Consider the following 19,929-nt stretch of genomic DNA (forward strand, 5'->3'; position numbering starts at 1 on the left):
CAGAACAGAACAAGGGGACAGAGTCTCAAGCTGTGCCAGGGGAGGTCTAGGCTGGATGTTAGGAGGAAGTTGTTGGCAGAGAGAGTGATTGGCATTGGAATGGGCTGCTCAGGGAGGTGGTGGAGTCGCTGTCCCTGCAGGTGTAGGAGACTGGATGAGGCACTTAGTGCCATGGTCTGGTTGACTGGCTAGGGCTGGGTGCTAGGTTGGACTGGATGAACTTGGAGGTCTCTTCAACCCCAGATATCAGTATATGTTGGGGACTGATCTGTTGGAAGGCAGCAAAGGGGAAAAGGACCTGAGGGTGGGAGGTTGACCATGAGCCAGCAATGTGCACTTGTGGCCAGGAGGGGCAATGCCTTTCTGGGGTATATCAGTAGGGCTGTGGTTAGTGGATCGAGAGAGGTTCTTCTGCCTCTCTACTTTGCCCTGTTGAGGCCACATCTGGAGTACTGTGTCCAGTTCTGGGCCCCCCAGTTTAGGAGGGACATAGAACTGCTCAAGAGATTCCAGCACAGAGCCACAAAGCTGCTGAAGGGAATGGAACATCTCTGTTACAAGGAGAGCCTGAGGGAGCTGGGGCTGTGCTGCTTGGAGAAGAGGAGACTGAGAGGTGACCTCATCAGTGTTTATCAATATCTAAAGGGTGAGTGGCAGGAGGCTGCAGCCAGACTCTGCTGGGTGATGCCCAGTGACAGCACAAGGGGCACTGGGTCAGAGCTGAGGCATAGGAAGTTTCATGTAAACATGAAGAGGAATTTTTTCCCTGTGAGGGTGCCAGAACCCTGGAACAGGCTGCCCAGGGGGGTTATGGAGTCTCCCTCTCTGGAGATATAGACAACCCACCTGGATGCGTTCCTGTGTGATCAGCTCTGGGTGATCCTGCTCTGGCAGGGGGTTGGATGGGATGAGCTTTCACAGTCTCTTCCAGCCCCTGACATTCTGCACTGTGCTGAGAGGATTTTTATGTAGAGGTGATATTAAAAAAATGGTCCTTTCCCTTTCCTTTTCCCTTTCCCCAATAGCAGTTTCTAAGCACAGAAGCCCACTTTGTTCCTGTGGATCCTTTTCCCACCCCAAGAGCTGTATGTGTGCAGAGTGTATGCAGATCACTGCTATGAAATGTGTGTCTCACAGCGAGATGCAGAGGTCCAGTGAAGTGGGGCATGGGGAGGGGTGGAGGGAGGAACAGTCTGCCTTTGCTGCTCTTCCATAGAAGTTTCTTTGTGGAGTTTGTCTCCCTGGGGAACTTCCTGGTTCTTGGATGCTCTGTCATGTGTAATTGGATTGCAGCTCTTTCTGAATGGTGTTTTCTCCTCTTGGCAGCATGGGGTAACCTCGGGAATGTTCTCAAGAGCCAGAGCAAGATTGCTGAAGCCGAAAGCGCCTACAGGAACGCCCTGTACTACCGCAGCAACATGGCTGACATGCTCTATAACTTGTGAGTACCTGTGGCCTGCCTGGGAGGCTGCTGTGAGTGGAGCTGTTCACTCAGCTGCTGGAAATGGAGGTGGTGTGTGCTGGTGCCTTGTAGTGCTTGCTCCTTACCCTGTGCAGTGGGCAGGACCTTCTCTCGGTCAGCATTGCCAGGTATTGGCGGCTGGGCACGGGGGAGGCAAACTGGAGAGCCTCGTTGCTGCGAACGAAGACAAGCAAGGCCACACTGGAGAGGGTGCACGTAGGTGATAGAATCACAGCATCAGCCTGGGTTGGAAGGGACCACAAGGACCTGGGGTAGGGCGTCCCTGCCCATGGCAGGGGGGTTGGAACTGGATGATCCTTGTAGTCCCTTTCAACCCGGACTGATTCTGTGATTCTATGATCATCCAACCCCCCTGCCATGGGCAGGGACACCCTACTCTAGATCAGCCTGGCCACAGCCTCATCCAACCCATTCCAGCCTCTCACCACTCTCATCACCAACAACTTCCTCCTCACCTCCACTCTGACTCTCCCCACCTCCAGCTCTGCTCCATTCCCCCCAGTCCTGTCACTCCCTGACTCCCTAAAAAGTCCCTCCCCAGCTTTTTTGTAGCCCCCTTCAGATCCTGGAAGGCCACAATGAGGTCACCTGGGAGCCTCCTCTGCTCCAGCCTGCACAGCCCCAACTCTTTCAGTCTGTGCTCACAGCAGAGCTGCTGCAGCCCTCTGAGCATCCTCCTGGCCCTGCTCTGGACACACTCCAGCATCTCCACAGCCCTCTTGTATAGGGGCTCCTCCTTGATATGTGAAGAGAACAAAATCCACATGACTGTAAAGGTTAACCCTCCTGGGGCAATGGTCTTGACCCTGACCCCAGGTGGCCTTGACCCCTGCCAGGGGTGTGTCTGAACAGTACCAGGTGTGGTGGTTAGCCCACTCCCCTTCCTGTCTGAGATCCATAAAAGCAGGATGCTTTCCTGATTGTGTCTCTCTCCCTGCCTCCCTGCTCACCAGCAACCACCATCCTGTTCCTGGTTCTCTTTGTGTCACCACCTGGCCATCACCCATGAGGGGACAAACCCCTGCCATCAGTCTGGGTGTATATTCACATGGTTTGTATCTTGTTTTCCCCTCCCTATACCTTTGTAACTTCCCTACCTCAGATACCTTTTATTTATTGTTAAAATTTCTTCTTTGAACTTCCAAATCACAGTGAGATGATTTATTTGGCTCTTCTTTACCTCTCTCTCCATCTAATCCCTTTTCTTTGGGAAAGAAGGGGGAAGAGGGAAGGGCATCCTATAAATTGTTATTGGTTCTGTCAATGATATTTGAGTCTCTGGGCAATTTAAACTAGATCCGAGACAGTGACTCCTGTCCATGAGGCGCTCGTATGAAACTAATGTCCTGCGTGTGCTGGAAAAGTGCCTATGTGAGAGGAACACCATGCAGAAAGTAACTACAAATAGAATCATGGGTAGTGAGCCTGTTTAAATAGTCAAGTAACTAACTAACTAGCTAACTAAACTTGTAAGAGCAGTTTAAAGTAATTCAGAAGATGACAGGATGTGAGGGGTTGGAAGGGACCCAAGGAGACCACTGAGTCCAACCCTCATCAAGTCCAACCCCCATCTGAAAATGGAGCCTACTATAGACTTCATCTTAATTGTTCCTTGTTTGGCAAGGAAGAAGCTGCCCATTTTGTTTGCTTGCCTTGCTTGCACATCCTGCACACTGCAGGTGACTGAGTGATGTGGTTTCTAATGCCAGGGCAGGTCCCTGTCTGCAGCGTGGCTTGGTGACACGCGTGTGCACGCAGGCGCTGCAAGGTGCTAAAGGCATAGTGCAAAGGGGAAGCTCCTTTTGCTCACACCTAAAAATAAGCACTGAGCCCAGCAGAGGCTTGTAGGAAATAAACATGACAAGACTGCTAATGCCTACATTTCTCTTACGCCATCCGTTTTAAGGGTGAAAATTACAGCTATTAACTTTTTATATGCCAGTAGAGTACTTTGGTCTCTTACTCACTTGCTGTGTCATAGAGGGAAACAGAAGTCAACACCAGGGTAAGAAGGGGAAAGGGGGTTGGGTGACACAGATGGGGATAAAAAAAGACATGAAATTTCAGTGCCATTGGCTCTGCTGCCCACCTGGGCACACTGCAGGCTGCCATTCAGCTACTCTCTACCAGCACCCCCAGGTCCTCTTCTGCCTGAAACCTGAGAACCTGAGCTCAGGCTACAGATAGGCATTCTTGTTTAGGAGCTAGGTTAGGAGCTTGTCTTCTGAAACTCTGAGACTGGGCAGGTTTAGATTAGATATTAGGAAAAGTTTTTCACAAAGAGAGTGGTCAGGCACTGGAATGGGCTGCCCAGGGAGGTGGTGGAGTCACTGCCCCTGGATGTGTTTAAGGGTGGTTTGGATGTGGTGCTAAGGTGAATCTTGTAGAGTAGGGTTCTGGGTTGGACTTGGTGATCCTGAGGGGCTTTGCCAGCCTGGATGATTCTGTGATTTGTGAAAGCCTGGGAGAGGTTTTGTGACTTTCTTCACAATTTCAGTGCAGAAAGGATTTCTGCTGTCTTATACTGTGAAGGAAGAGTGTATTACAATATGATATTAATAAGGTAGATGGAAATTCAGAAATGCAGATAAAGCAGCTCCCTATAAATAGCTCCTCTGACATCTTGCTTGCAATTGCTGCACTGCAGGTAGGTTCTACAAATCAGTCTCAGTGCCAGCTTCTGAAAGCTGTGTAGCTCTGCTGATTTCAGCTTGATTTCCCTGTGTTGGAAATTAGCCTCAGCTGAAATTCTTTCCATGGTTCTTTTGTTTGTTTTAAGCTGAGAAATCCATGGATTCTCATAGAATCACAGAATGTTGGGGGCTGGAAGGGACCTCGAAGGATCACCTGGTCCAGCCCCCCTGCCAGAGCAGGATCACCTGGAGCAGATCACACTGGAATGCATCCAGATGGTTCTTGCCTGTCTCCAGAGAGGGAGACTCCACAGCCTCCCTGGGCAGCCTGTGCAGGGCTCTGTCACCCTCACAGGGAAAAAATTCTTCCCCAGGTTCACATAAAACTTCCTACACCTCAACTTCCACCCACTGCCCCTTGTCCTGGCACTGGCCATCACCCAGCAGAGCCTGGCTCCAGCCTGGAGGTGTTGAAGCAAAGCCTGGCTGAGGCACTTAGTGCCATGGTCTGGTTGATTGGCCAGGGCTGGGTGCTAGGTTGGCCTGGACGAGCTTGGAGGTCTCTTCCTATCTGGTTGATTGTATGATTCTGGCACTCAGCCTTCATGTGTTTATAAACACAAATGAGGTCACCCCTTAGTCTCCTCCTCCCCAAGCTAAAAAGCTTCTAATATTACGAAGTACCAAGGACAGAGCTCGAGGTGAGCAATGGCTCTTCGAACCAGGCAATACTCAGCAGGTCTAAAGCAAACTCTTTTTGCTTTACACTGGCTTTTCACTTCTTATTTCCTTATGGTTGTGACCTAAAGCTCATGGATGGTTTTCTTTTTTGTTTCAAGTTGCTTCTAATTAGTGCCTAAAGCAAACATAACTTGCCAGTCACAAGGCAGTTCTGCATACATCATTTCACTTTTATTTAGCTCTGGCTGTGCTTAAAGTGTTTTTTAATCCATATCAGAAATCCACATTGCCTTCAGTTTTTCAGGCAATATTCATAGAATCACAGAATCAAGCAGCAGGTTGGAAGAGACTCTAAGTGCTGAGTAGAGGGGCAGAATAACCTCCCTTGCCTGCCTGGCTGTCAGTCTCTGTTAGTGCCTGTTGGGTATGTTTGGGTTCGTTTTGATTAAAAATGTGGAATTTATGTCCCCTTTACATATTTGCTAGCAGGCTGTTATTGGAAAACATTATAGATGTTGCTTGTTTGTGCTGTTCCTTAATGATTAGCTTTCTTGTTAATGAAACCTAATTGTAGACTCTCACAAGAGGTTAGTACTCAGTTGGCTGAGTAGCTAAATGGATTACTTAAAACCAAACCAACCTTAATTAAGGGCCAGACAAAATGGTTTCCTGTCCTGCTGCAGCATCCACGGCTGTCTTTATCCCCAGTTGTTTTGCAGATGACAGTGAAAGAGCTGCCTTAGGCAGAGTGCCTCCTCTGTAGCCATGGGGTTGGAGACACGCAGAAGGGGAGTTTTGTACACTGCTTTTCTTCCTTTGCCAGTGTAGCCTTTGGGCCAACATACTCTGTAGTAGCTGAGATCACCTGAAATGAATGTAGGCATGGATGAACTGCAGTCCTGGCAAGACAATAGCTCACAGGTCCTGTGCTACCTGTTATCAACCAGTAAACAAAAGTAATCACAGGATCACAGAATGTTAGAGGTTAGAAGGGTCCTTTAGAGATCATCATTAACTTTACCTGCCTTGAAAATGTTACAAGTAATTCCCTTCAGCTCCACATTTCCCTTGACAGCAGTGCTGTTGCCTGTGTGCTGGACTTCTCTATAGAATCACAAAACCTTAGAGGTTGGAAGGCACCTCCAGATGTCATCGAGTGCACTGGTTTGAGCCCAGCTGGGATGTTTTGGTGAGAAGAATTAGATGCTAGGCTGTGAAAAGCAAACAGTGGTGATGGCTGCTGCACTCATAGGCTTGCTGAGGTAGATAAGAACACAAACATAGGTGACAGAGTTGCTCTTGGGCTCTGGCTGCATGCACTTCTCTCCCTAACTTGTGTCTAACTAATCTGCTTCCTAACCCCCCTGGCTGACCCTCCAAACTGACCTTGACCGTAAGGCAGTCTGGAGTTAGGCAGAAGGGTGGGAGAAGGTGTTAGGGTGGTTGGGAGCCCCTCCTGGGGACTCAGGTTTCTGGGAGGGCTGCTGTGTTCCTGTATTACTTTTAACTTGTCTACGTCTGTCTATAGCTGTAGATATTGCAGGTATCTGCTTGTCTCTTGTGCTGAGCTGTAAATATAGCTTCAGTCTTTAATTTCCAGCTGCTGAGTCTAGTCTGGGTGATCTTCACAAGTGGGGGGGTGGCAGGTAACACCCAAACCATCACATGCAGTCCAACCTCCCTGCCAAAGCAGGATCCCCTAGGGTAGTCTGCACAGGAATGAATCCAGGCAGACTTTGAAAGTCTCTGGAGAAGGAGATCCACAACCTCTCTGGGCAGCCTGTCCCAGAGCTCTGTCACCCTCAATGTAAAGAAGCTTCTCCTCATGTTGAAATGAAACCTTCTCTGTTCCAGTTTGTAGCTGTTGCTCCTTGTCTTATTGCTGCTGACCACTGAAAAGAGATTGGCCCCATCCTCTTGACAGCCCCCCCTCAGCTATTGTACACATTGGTGAGATCTGCTCTCAGTCTTCTCTTCCCCAGACTCAACAGCCCCAGGTTTCTCAGGCTCTTCAGACACTGAGGCACTTGCGTTGTAAGTAGACCAACTGGCTTTAATAGGACTATGACAGGGAGAACTTAATATGTGGCTTGAGAAAAGTAACAGCCTACTGCCTGCCTGTATTTTGTGACTGCTTTCCAGTCCCTGCAGATGGTCTTGTGCCATTAGTATTCAGTCACTTCCCTTCAAAACCAGGGCCAGGAAGGAAGGGAGGAAGATTTATCAAGTTGTTGGCCAAGCAAGATAGGTAAAAGTTGGCAGCTTAAGGAATTCAGGTTGGTTGCAAAGAAGCTCTGCTGTGAGGACAGACTGAAAGAGTTGGGGCTGTGCAGGCTGCAGAAGAGGAGGCTCCCAGGTGACCTTCTTGTGGCCTTCTAGGATCTGAAGGGGGCTACAAAAAAGCTGGGGAGGGACTTTTTAGGCTGTCAGGGAGTGCCAGGACTGGGGGGAATGGAGCAAAGCTGGAGATGGGGAGATTCAGGCTGGAGGTGAGGAGGAAGTTGTTGAGCCATGAGAATGGTGAGAGGCTGGAATGGGTTGCCCAGGGAGGTGGTTGAGGCCCCACGGCTGGAGTGTTTAAGGCCAGGCTGGCTGAGGCTGTGTGCAGCCTGCTCTAGGGTAGGGTGTCCCTGGGCATGGCAGGGGGGGGCTTGGAACTGGCTGAATTGTCCCTTCCAAGCCTGACTGATTCTATGAACCAGACAGAGAGATGTTTTCCTGCACACATTTAAATGATCTATTTCTAAGCATAGTTTCTAGATAGGCAGAACTCCATTCTCATTCTTCCCCCTTCTTATTGGACAAACAGGATTCTGAAACACTTCTTAAGTCAGGGGGTGATGTTTACTACTCTTCCAAGGATCCAGCAAATATCCTCCCTTTCGTGGATTATTCACACTCCACAGTAAAATTAGCTAGAAGCAGTGTAGGCAAAAAATATCTTGTAAGGGTGTTGCAGAATCTTGCTACTGTGATAGCTAGCACTTGTCTCCTAATTAATCCTTAATTACCTCGTGGACAATTTATAACCATTTACTTCATGTCCTGTGGCTTAAGTAGCTTTTTCTTTTGGAAGTAATTTCATCCTTGTGTGTTTTGAGCGAGAAATGTTCTTCCACTGCCTTCACTCTCATCCTTCTCCCACCTGAGAAGAGTTCCCATTTCCCCAGTTGTGTTGGGAAGCTTCCTTTACGTGGAAGTTGCATGTTTCAGTTAGCACTTCTGTTTATCTGCCCTGCAGCTGGGAGGTGGACTGGAGAGAAAAACGGGATGTTTGGAGCTGCAAACGTGAAGCCAGCTGCTCCTCTGTTTTGGGATTGGGGGCATTTGGGGTCTATGCTCTTTTACTTAGCTTGGTTTTCTCAGCGGCTGTAGCTAGGAGCAGCTGTTGGAGGGTAGGAGAGCCCTGCAGAGAGACCTTGCCAGGCTGGAGGGGTGGGCAGAGGCCAAGTGCAGGGCTCTGCACTTTGGCCACAACAACCCCAAGCAGCACTGCAGAGTAACTGAACTCAGGAGAGCCAATGGCATCCTGGGCTGGCTCAGGAGCAGTGTGGGCAGCAGGGCAAGGGAGGTTCTTCTGCCCCTGTGCTCAGCGCTGCTCAGGCCACACCTTGAGTGCTGTGTCCAGTTCTGGGCTCCTCAATTGAAGAGAGATGTTGAGATACTGGAACATGTCCAGAGAAGGGCGACAAGCTGGTGAGGGGCCTGGAACACAAACCCTATGAGGAGAGGCTGAGGGAGCTGGGGGTGTTTAGAAGAGGAGGCTCAGGGTGACCTCATTGCTGTCTATAACTGCCTGAAGGAGGGCTGTAGCCAGGTGGGAGTTGGTCTCAGGTGGCCAGGATGCCACTGGCTCTCTTGCCCACCTGGGCACACTGCTGGCTTATGTTCAGCTACTATCTACTGGTACCCTCAGGTCTCTATGTGCCTGGCTGCTCTCCAGCCGCTGTCCCCAGCCTGTAAATGAAATGACTCCACAGGGAGCCTGTGTTGGGTGGCTAACTTTACTGTGCATTAGAAACAGATGTGCTTAACTCCAGAAAAGATGGCAGACTAAACATGAATTCTTACACCTAGCTCTGCCGTGCTCCATCAGCTTCGGTGAGTGTCACAGTCTGCCCTTCTCTCAACTCAATAAAAGTCTCTGCCTCCCAGGACAGCCAAACGTACTGCATTTGGCATCTGCTTTGTGAAAGCCATATGGATGCACCCAGAGTCTGGTTTTGCACAGAGAAATTTGCCCACTGCAGAATCACAGTTGGAAGGGACTGTGAAGACTCAAGGACTCACCCCTCTGCTATAGCAGGCTCACCTAGAATAGGTCACACAGGAAGGCATCCAGGCAGGCTTTGAATGTTTCCAGAGAAGGAGACTCCACAGCCTCTCTGGGCAGCCTGTTCCAGGGCTCCATCACCCTCACAGTGAAAAAGGTTTCCCTTATGTTCACATGGAACCTCCTTTGCTCCAGCTTCCACCCACTGCCTCTTGTCCTATCATTGGACATCACTGAGCAGAACCTGGCTCTGTCCTCCTTACACTCACCCTTCACATCTTTATAAACATGAATCAAGTCACCCCTCAGGCTCCTCTTCTCCAAGCTAAAGAGACTCAGCTCTCTCATGAGGAAGATGTTCCACTTCCTTCAGCTTCTCTGTGGCTCTGTGCTGGACTCTCAAGCAGTTCCCTTGCCAGTAGCAGGTGTTGTAGTTCTATCTCTGAAGCAGCAGCTGGCATACAGTTTTCTTTTCACTGCTTATTTTGAAGTTAATCTTTTCAGTAACCTCCCTCTCCTTTTATTTTTTCTTTGCTTCTGCAGAGGATTACTACTTCAGGAGAACAGCAGGTTTTCAGAGGCATTGCATTACTATAAACTGGCAATTGGTAGCAGACCCACACTTGCTTGTAAGTATTTTGGCTGTACAAGCTTGTATAATATTGATTATAGTGTCTGTAATGAAATGTTCTACTCTTTGTGGCACTTTATTAATTGATTGATTGATTTGCTTCAGAAAGTTTTCATTCTGAAAGTAGAAGGTGAAATTCTGCAGTTTCCAGGTGTTTGTCAGTCAATAACTATGTTTAATTTGGTGTAGAGAAAAAACAGAGGAGTTAACACTGGGCAGAACTACTTCTGATCTGGGGTCACACAGGATCACAGCATGTCAGGGGTTGGAAGGGACCCAAGGAGATCAGCAAGTCCCAGACCCCTGCCAGAGCAGGACCACACAATCTAGCTCAGGGCACAGAGGAACACATCCAGACAGGCCTTGAAAGTCTCCAGAGAAGGAGTCTCCACAACCTCTGTGGGGAACCTGTGCCAGTGCTCTGGGACCCTTCCAGCAAAGAAGTTCCTCCTTGTGTTGAGGTAGAACCTCCTGTGCTGCAGCTTCCATCCATTGCTCCTTGTCCTGTTGCAGCGAGCAGTGAGCAGAGCCTGTCCCTGGCTCCTGACCAGCCCTCAGATTTATCAAATCCCCTCTCAGTCTTCTCTTCTCCAGCTTAGAAAGTCCCAGGTCCCTCAGCCTCTCCTCATCAGCCATGCCCTCCAGTCCCCTCATCATCCTCCTAGCTCTCTGCTGTACCCTCTCCAGCAGATCCCTGTCCCTCTTCAACTGGGGAGCCCAGAACTGAACACAGTATTGAAGATGAGGTCTCAGCAGGGCAGAGCAGAGGGGGAGGAGAACCTCCCTTGATCTGCTGGACACACTCCTTATGTACCCCAGGATCCCATTGGCCTTCTTGGCCACAAGGGCACATTGCTGTGCCATGGATGTTCTCCACCAGCACCCCTAGGTCCCTCTCCACAGGGCTGCTCTCCAGCAGTCACCTCCCAGCCTGTACTGCTGCAGTTTACTCTTCCTCCCCAGGTGCAGGACTCTGCTCTTGGCCTTGCTGAACCTCATCTGGTTCCTCTGTGCCCAGCTCTCAGCCTGTTGTGTGCCATGACCTGATGCCCATAGTTTTTAGGCTGCTGTTTTCTGTGCCTAGCAGTGGCAGCAGCAGGGAGTCTCTGGTACATCCAGTGCCTGTTGATTTCTGGGCTGTGGTGTGAGTGAATAATACAAATGTGTTTGAAGTCCTTTCATGTTTCTCTTCCTGCCTTGGGGAAATGAGGAATAATTGGTAGGACTCTTTCCAGCCAGTGACTGGTTCCACAATTTAGTGGGCACTTTTAAGACTGTAGACTTGTTCTGTGGCTTTGGTATTAAATGTCCTCTGTATCTGCATATGCACACACATGTATGTATGTATACATTTCTGTATAAAGGTGTGCATAGTTTCTCTTATATCTCAAATGGCAATGCTGTATCTTTGATGCAGTCCTCTAAGAGGGAAAAAATGGAGCAGCCTTCCTAAACTGTGTTCTCTTCCCTCCTTCCTCAGTCTTTATAGTCACTTTCTCCTTCCCTTGTCTGTGAATTCTTACCTCAATAGTGATTGATCTGTGTTATCCAGAGTTAGGTAACAGATAGCTCTGCAGTAAAACAAAGATTAGGTGGAACATAATGGAACCCCATTAAAAGATAATATTTTTCCCCTCTCCACAGCTGCCTATTTAAACACTGGTATCATCCTGATGAACCAAGGGAAGACAGAGGAAGCCAGAAGGACTTTCCTGAAGTGTTCAGAGATCCCTGATGAAAACCTAAAGGATCCTCATGCTCACAAAAGCTCTGTTACCAGCTGCCTTTACAATTTAGGGAAACTTTTCCATGAGCAAGGTCGCTATGAGGTAAGGCTCCAGGTTTGTCTATCCACAGTACCATGAGAAAAGCTTCACACATAAACAGTACATTTTGTCTCCAAGGTCTCTCTTCACAAAGCTGCTTTCTAGCAGGGTAGCCTCAACCAGTGCTGGTGCCTGTTGTTATTCCTTCCCAGATGCAGCACCCTGCACTTGTCCTTATTGAACTTCATGTGGTTACCCTTTGTCCAGCACTACAACCCATCCAGATCTCATTGGATGGCATAGTACAAACCCAGAACTGCAAGATACACTGCTGGTGTGTATCAGTGAATCATAAATTCATACAGTCACAGAATCAACCAGGTTGGAAGAGACCTCCAAGCTCATCCAGTCCAACCTAGCACCCAGCCCTGGCCAGTCAACCAGACCATGGCACTAAATGCCTCACCCAGGCTTTGCTTCAACTCCTCCAGGCACGGTGACTCCACCACCTCCCTGGGCAGCCCATTCCAATGCCAATCACTCTCTCTGCCAACAACTTCCTCCTAACATCCAGCCTAGACCTCCCCTGGCACAACTTGAGACTGTGTCCCCTTGTTCTGTTGCTGCTTGCCTGGCAGAAGAGACCAACCCCACCTGGCTACAGCCTCCCTTCAGGTAGTTGTAGAGAGCAGTGAGCTCTGCCCTGAGCCTCCTCTTCTGCAGGCTGCACACCCCCAGCTCCCTCAGCCTCTCCTCACAGGGCTGTGCTCCAGGCCCCTCACCAGCTTCATTGCCTTCCAGCACCTCAGCATCTCTCTTGAATGGAGGAGCCCAGAACTGGACACAGCACTCAAGGTGTGGCCTGAGCAGTGCTGAGCACAGGGGCAGAAGAACCTCCCTTGTCCTGCTGCCCACACTGCTCCTGAGCCAGCCCAGGATGCCGTTGGCTCTGCTGCCCACCTGGGCACACTGCTGCCTCCTCTTCAGCTCCTCTCTACCAGCACCCCCAGGTCCCTCTCTGCCTGACTGCTCTCAGCCACTCTGTCCCCAGCCTGTAGTGCTGCTTGGGGTTGTTGTGGCCAAAGTGCAGGACCCTGTCTCCATCCAGCCTTCAAAAATGCATCAAATGACAAATTGACTGAATTTCACCAATTCAAGGTTGGCATTCTCTGCAGAGAGTAGTTACAATCTACAGCCAGAGGTGTGACAATGTCAGTTAGCAGTGTGATGTTCTTATGTCAGTCAACATTAGCAGTGGTCAGCTCTGTTATGTGTTGATTCATTGGTTTTGGCTTTCTCTCCATGGGTGGTATACAAAGGATGTAGCCTGCTTACAGACCAGCTGACTTGCAGTCTACTGGCTGTTTAATTTGAAATAGAATGAGTCCATCCTTAGTTGAAAAAAATGCATTTAAATTTGGTTTTAGATCTCCAAAGCCAGGATCCAGTTGGAGCAATTCAGAACTGCAGTGATTAAGAGCATCCCATTCTGTGCTGTTTTCAGCTAACTGGACTCTAAGGAGGATCTGGATATTTCTGATGCAACTGTAGGCTGCAGCCAAGCCCTCCCAGTCTCATTTATGTGTGCAGATGTGACTGTTGTGATTGCTCTCCTTTTTTCCCTGATGAGATAACTAAACCTGGGCACTCACTTGAATTCTGACCTTTAGCAGACTTTGAAAGTCATCGCCTCTGCATTGCCAGGCACACTTCAGAACAGGAGTTACACATGGACTTCCATCATACACCTCTCCATGTCTGTGACAGCTACCTCCACTGTTCAGGCATGCACAAGCTCTATGGATTCTCTGTCATCCATCTGCTGAATCCAGCTCTGCCAGATGGCAGTTACTAATTGGTTCAAACAGTCACAGGCAGCTAACACATCCACGGAGATACAAGAACAGCAGCATCTTATCTCTGAGACTGGTAGTGTAGAGTTGGAGTGCAGTACCTGGGAGGTGCAAGGGATGTTAAAAATGAACCCATTAGATTTCTACCTGGTGGTCTCTGCAGTCTGAGCCAGCCTTGATTTGATCATAGACCTGTTTTTTTTCCCAGGCATATTCCAGCCTTTACAAGCTGCATCTGTACAGTGGGATGGTGTAGAAAATTGTGCTGCTTTGAGGCTAATTGGGATATTTTAATGAGAGAAATTAGATCGTTGGCTGTGAAAAGAAAGTAAGAGTGATGTCTACATTACCCACTGGTTTTACTTGGGGACATAAAAACATGAAACAAGAACTAAGATAGCCTCTGTCTGGCTGCCATCTGCTTTAATATCTCTGCCTAAACCTGCAACTCCAACAGATCATTCTTCTAATGCCCCTGGCTGACCTTGTGCACCTCACTCTGCACGTAAGAGAGCCAAGGGCATCCTGGCCTGGATCAGGAACAGTGTAGCCAGCAGGACAAGGGAGGTTGTTCTGCCCCTGTAATCAGCACTGCTCAGGCTGCACCTTGAGTGCTGTGTTCACTTCTGGGGCACTCAATTCAAGAGAGATGTTAAGGTCCAGAGACTGGACCAAGGCTGGTGAGGGGGCTGGAGCACAGCCTTACAAGGAGTGGCTGAGGGAGCTGGGGTGGTTCAGCCTGGAGAAGAAGAAGCTCAAGGGAGACCTCATTGCTCTCTACCTGAAAGGAGGTTGTAGCCAGGTGGGGCTGGTCCCTTCTCCCAAGCAAACTGTGCTAGAACAAGAGGACAAAGTCTCAAACTGCACCAGGCCAGGTATAGGCTGAATGTTAGGAAGAAGTTCTTCATGGAAAGAGTGATTGCCCATTGGATTGGGCTGTCTGGGGAGGTGGTGGAGTCACCATGCCTGGAGGTGCTTAAGAGGAGGCTGGATGAGGCACTTAGTGCCATGGTTTAGTTAATTAGAAGGTGTTAGGTGATAGATTGGGCTCAGTGATCTTGAAGGTCTTTTCCAACCTAGTTAATTCTGTGATTCTGTGGTACTGGAATGTGTCCAGGGAAGGGCAACAAAGCTGGAGAGGGGCCTGGAGCACAGCCCTGTGGAAAGGAGGAAGGAGGGAAGTTGGTTCCTCTTGGGCAGCTCAGGAGGGGTTTTGTATCTCTCTATTAGTTTTACCTTGTATGTTACAGTATATAGTTGTAAATATCTGTGTATGCTGTGTGTGTGTATATATATGCTTGTGAAGCCTGCCATGCTACAAACCCAGCTTCATTCCTTGACTTCCAGCCAGCTGAGTTAGCCTGGTGGATTTCTGGGCGGGCGGGTAACTCCCAAACCCGCACGCAAGTGCTGCAGGGGTAACAGAGAGACCAGTAAGCATCTGTCGTGCTGAGTGAGTCAAAGTGCATGAGCCAGTGAGTGAGGGCACAGCACATGTGTGAAGGGAATCCAGTGTTGGGCACCGTTTGCCGAGCTGGCCTTGCAGACATGGCTCACACCAGTGAGTGCACAGGGGGGCTCATCGAAGCCAAGCCTGGTGCTCATGTCGTGGGCTCGGAACAGGGCCGTGGCCTTCTGATAGGCTTACCTAGCGGAGTATGGGCTGGGCACACGCCTGGAGGCAGACCTGACCAACTGCCCCCTTGATCCCCCTTTGCGCAGCCAGCCAGGACACTTTCCCGTCCCCGGGGCTGAGCAGCCTGCCCCTCGCACAGCTCAGTGTGCAGGCAGCAGCTGCAACGTGCAGCTCCTACCCAAGGCTGCTTCCCTGCAGCTGTGCCTCCTAGCAGTTCTCAGGCTCTTCAGTTAGCCCTGCTCGCCCCCAACAGTCGTTGACGTTGTGGCCCACCTCTTGCTGTGGGGCATACTCGAGCTGTGAGGGTTGTGTTTTGTGCTGCTTGGCAGCAGACAAGGATTTCAGTTGTTTCAGGTCACTTACTCTGTCTCAGCCATCAGGTAGTGATTCGTCTGCGCTGGATTTGGAACACCTTTTAAAAATGAGGAACGTGACCTTTCTGTGGCGCTTTCGACACCAATCTGTTCTCTTGCCCTCTCTGCCTTCCATTTGGAGAAGACTGTTTACTTCACATGTGGAAGGCTGGGGAAGGAAGGTAATTTGAGGTTGCTGTGTGTGTGCGAGGCTGCTGTTGAAATGGGTGCCTTATTTGTGCTCTTCTTTTCAGGATGCCCTTACAGTTTACAAAGAAGCAATACAGAAAATGCCGAGGCAGTTTGCGCCACAGAGCTTATACAACATGATGGGTAAGTGTGGTGTTAGTAGGAAGGCCTTTGAGGAATCAGACAGGGTGAGACAAAAGAGCTTAGCCAGGCAAATGAATGAGCTAATAAAACAGAAATAATTGTCACCAGGTGATAAGAGCTCAGCCAGTTCCAGAGCTTAAATGCTATTCAGAGCAGTACTGGACAAGGCATCAGAAATGGAGAGGCTTTGAGGCAGCAGATGTCTGTCGTAACCTCCACGCAGCACTTGTGTGCTTGCAGGTTTCCTCTGCCTGCAGAATTTCTCACCTGCTGTCTTGGAGAGCTCATGTGCAATCATAACAGGATTTGTTTAAACCTCAAATTCAGTCATCTTTGAAACTAAAATTCATGGAAAATGGAGCAAGACTGATTGTGACATGAAACTCAGTGTGGGTGTTGGATCTTGACTTTCCATGTGAGCCAACAGATACCCAAACAGGTCCACAGAGGTAGCTGGGTGTTTTTGCAGGTTGTTCCACAAATGTGTTTCCCAGCTGATGCACTGCTGGTTGAGCACTGACAGTGGGAGAGCTCTTCTGACAGGGCCAGCCTAGCTGTCTTTCCAAGTGTTAGCCAAATTCGTGGAGTGCTGCAAGAAACATTGATTTGCCTGAGGTGCTGTTTTGGGTTTAACGTCCACCTCCTCATGCTTTTCATCAGACTTCTTTATAGAGGGTGCATTAAGGAGATGAAAGAAATAATATAACCCACATCCTGGTCTGCAAGCTGGTGACACATGGGTGTGATGGGTGGAGCACCTGATGGATAAAGAACTGGCTTGATGGCTGCACCCAAAGAGTGGCTGTCAATGGCTCCATGTCCAGGTGGAGGCCAGTGACAAGTGGAGTCCCTCAGGGACCAGTCCTGGGACCAGTCTTGTTCTAGATCTTTGTGGGTGCCATGGACAGAGGCACTGAGTGCAGCCTCAGCAAGTTTGCTGCCCACACCAAGCTGTGTGGTGCAGCAGCCAGGCTGGAGGGCAGGGATCCAGCCAGAGGGACCTGGACAGGCTGCAGAGGTGGGCACAAGCCAACCTCAGGAGCTTCAACAAGGCCAAGTTCAAGGTCCTGAATCTGAGTCAAGGCAATCCCAAGCACAAATCCAGGCTGGGCAATGAGTGGCTGGAGAGCAGCCCTGAGCAGAGGGACTTGGGGGTGCTGCCGGAGGAGAAGCTCAACAGGAGCCATCATTGTGCACTTGCAGCCCACAGAGCCTGGGCTGCAGCAGCAGAAGTGTGGCCAGCAGGGCCAGGGAGGTGATTCTCCCCCTCTGCTCTGCTCTGCTGAGACCCCACCTGGAGTCCTGCATCCTGTTCTGGAGCCCCCATTCCAAGAGGGCTGTGGAGATGCTGGAGTGTGTCCAGAGCAGGGCCAGGAGGATGCTCAGAGGGCTGCAGCAGCTCTGCTGTGAGCACAGACTGAAAGAGTTGGGGCTGTGCAGGCTGGAGCAGAGGAGGCTCCCAGGTGACCTTCTTGTGGCCTTCCAGGATCTGAAGGGGGCTACAAAAACGCTGGGGAGGGACTTTTTAGGGAGTCAGGGAGTGACAGGACTGGGGGGAATGGAGCAAAGCTGGAAGTGGGGAGGTTCAGGCTGGAGGTGAGGAGGAAGTTGTTGGTGATGAGAGTGGTGAGAGGCTGGACTGGGTTGCTGAGGGAGGTGCTTGAGGCCCCATCCTTGGAGGTTGAAGGGGTTGGAACTAGCTGATCATTGTGCTCCCTTCCCAGCCTGACTGATTCTATGATTCTGTGACAAGAAGTACACTTTATAATATTCAGATCTGTAAAAAAAGAGGGCATTCATTGTTCAACAGGCTTTGAGTTCAGCTCTCCCTGACAGGGCATGTGTTCTGCTAGGCAGTGCCCAGTAGACTCTGTGGCCTGCTGTCTGATACAGAAAAGAATGTAAGATGCCTTTAAAATGGTTCAAAGTAAAGCAATTAGAAGTGTATCTGGAAACAACTGAGATCAAGAGGAGGCACGGGGGGAGTGTGGCCATTGGAGCCTGGTGCCTTTACCCACAGCGCAGCATTACAAAGCTCCAGGCGCTAGAAGGGTCCGGGATGGCTGCTGGGAAGTCTTTGTATTCCCTGCCTCTGAGTCCTGCAGCCCTCTGCACTTGGCTGAACAGTCAGTCTCTGCCCCTGTTTGTCTCCCACCCCGGGGTGATGCCTAGGCTCTTCTCTCCTGTGGAGGAGGAGGCCTTGGTGATGCTGCCAGTTGGGCCTGCAGCAGCTTAGCTGGGGCCCAGAGCTGCCAAGCTGAACGCTGTGCTGCGTCGCCACGGCTTTGGCATGGGGTAGAGAGGCATGGTAGGGGAGGGAGCATTTCAGCCTGGGATTTTTGGTTGGCCTGGTGTAAAACGAGTTTTGTGTGGAGCTTTGGCTTACTGAGCTTCAGTGCTGAGCCCAGACTGTGGCTCTGTTTGTGTTTCACGTGCTTTGCTGTGCTTTGCACTGTAGCACGGTACTGTATGAGTTGCCTTTCCATTTACACTTCCCAGCTCTCCAGTCCTGGGCATGAGCTCTTCTGGAAGAGGTAAGAGAGCAACCTGTCCTGCTTCAGACTACAACACCAGTGCCTAAAACACAGAGGAGTGTACTGGTTGATAGAAAATGTTTTGACACAGGTGTTGCAAGGAGGCACAACTCACTACTTAGTTAGGAAAGGCATCCTTAAAAGTGCTTGGGCACAGGAGAAAACACATCCTAAGATTGTAGCTGTAGCAGATGGTGTAGTGAGTATTTCTGATGTCCCAGTGACAGAGGTCTGATGTAAAGAGTAGAACAAACACTTCCTTAGCAGTTCAGTGGACAGTTACTTCTCCCTGGGTGCTGACCTTCAGCAGATTAATGCAAGTTAGTAAGCCCCCACATGTGCAGAAGCTGATTATTGCCTGTACTTCTGTTTGTAAGGAGTCTTAGCTGAAGTAGGCTTTCATCAGCCTTACTTACCAACACTTGCTGGTAGATTTGATGGGGTTAGCAACAGTCACCACTCTGCCAGTTAAGCCTCTGTTCACTGTCTGTGTCCTGTAGTGGTTGTTGGAGTACTGCTGTGCTCCAGCAAACCTTCCAGAGTCTACCTGCCCTCTTTAGTGCAGACACCAATCCCTGCATTCTGATCCAGTCGCTCCTCAGGAGTGCAGAAGGTGGGAAAGTAAAGCAGTGTTGTTTCTGGTGTGCTGATTGTTTCATCACAAAGCAGGCCTGTGCCACCCTTCTTTTCCCACCAGTAGATGCTTTAAGAACCACCATGGCCTGTAAGATGCTTTAGCTTTTCACTTGCCTTTTTGCCCATTGTTTACTTTTTCAGGTTCAGGAGGCCTCTCTCAGCTTCCTTTATAAACGTAGTACACCATGTCCAAGGTCACTCTGTTCCTGGGATTTGCATTTATTAACTCCCAAAGAGACAGTGAACACAGAGATCAGATCAGTCCTTTGCCTGGTCTTGGCTTCTATTTCCTGTAGGCAGCTGCTGATGTTCCATGGATGCCCTAATGGCTTAACAAGTCAGGGTCAGCTGAAGATTACCTTAGCCCCTTTCAGCACAGACTGGTATGGAGCCTTGGAAAGTGCAACTTACCATTAATGCACCATTAATTTTGGTGGCTGTTGTGATGACAACCATTGCAGGGAACCCAAAACTTCCTCCACACTGCTTGCTGAGGTATGGCTTGTTGTCTGTTCATAGAATCAGTTAGGTTGTAAAAGACCACAAGGATCAGCCAGTTCCAACCCCCCTGCCATGCCCAGGGACACCCTACCCTAGAGCAGCCTGCCCACAGCCTCCTCCAGCCTGGCCTTAAACACCTCTAGGTACAGGGCCTCAACCACCTCCCTGGGCAGCCCCTGCCAAGCTCTCACCACTCATGCTGAAGAACTTCTTCCTCATATCCAGTCTGAATCTCCCCACCTCCAGCTTCACTCTACTCCCCCTAGTCCTGTCACTACCTGATATCCTAAAAAATCCCTCCTTAGCCTTCCTGTAGGCCCCCTTCAGATCCTGGAAGGCCACAAGAAGGTCACCTCAGATCCTCTTCTCCAGACTGAACAGCCCCAACTCTTTCAGAGCTCTGTTCTGCAAAGGCAATCCAAAAGGCTTCATAAGGAGCTGGGCAGTTGGTAGACTTGAATGCAGTACAGCAGTGTTAAGAGCAAGGCTCAGACTGATTTGTTGAAGCAGTCCTGGATGCGTCTACGTGAGGGTACATGACAGCAGCTAGGTTAGCCTCTCCTACCTGTAGCAGTGTAAAGGCCAGATGGCAGGACTGGGCTAGGCAGCTGTGCTC

General features: G+C 49.9%; 1 protein-coding gene across 4 annotated transcripts in view; it reads left to right on the forward strand.

The window, feature by feature from the left end:
• The window catches only part of TMTC2 (transmembrane O-mannosyltransferase targeting cadherins 2), a 298,456-nt gene that overhangs the window by 200,549 nt on the left and 77,978 nt on the right, over nt 1–19,929 (forward strand). For all 4 annotated transcript variants that reach the window (XM_064141674.1, XM_064141688.1, XM_064141687.1 and 1 more), the window contains exons 4-7: nt 1,327–1,441; nt 9,614–9,699; nt 11,346–11,530; nt 15,564–15,642. In XM_064141674.1, coding sequence (XP_063997744.1) covers nt 1,327–1,441; nt 9,614–9,699; nt 11,346–11,530; nt 15,564–15,642 — 465 coding nt within the window. The remainder of the gene's footprint in view (nt 1–1,326; nt 1,442–9,613; nt 9,700–11,345; nt 11,531–15,563; nt 15,643–19,929) is intronic.

Source organism: Pogoniulus pusillus, chromosome 4 (genome assembly GCF_015220805.1).
Source record: "Pogoniulus pusillus isolate bPogPus1 chromosome 4, bPogPus1.pri, whole genome shotgun sequence".
NCBI lineage: Eukaryota > Metazoa > Chordata > Aves > Piciformes > Lybiidae > Pogoniulus > Pogoniulus pusillus.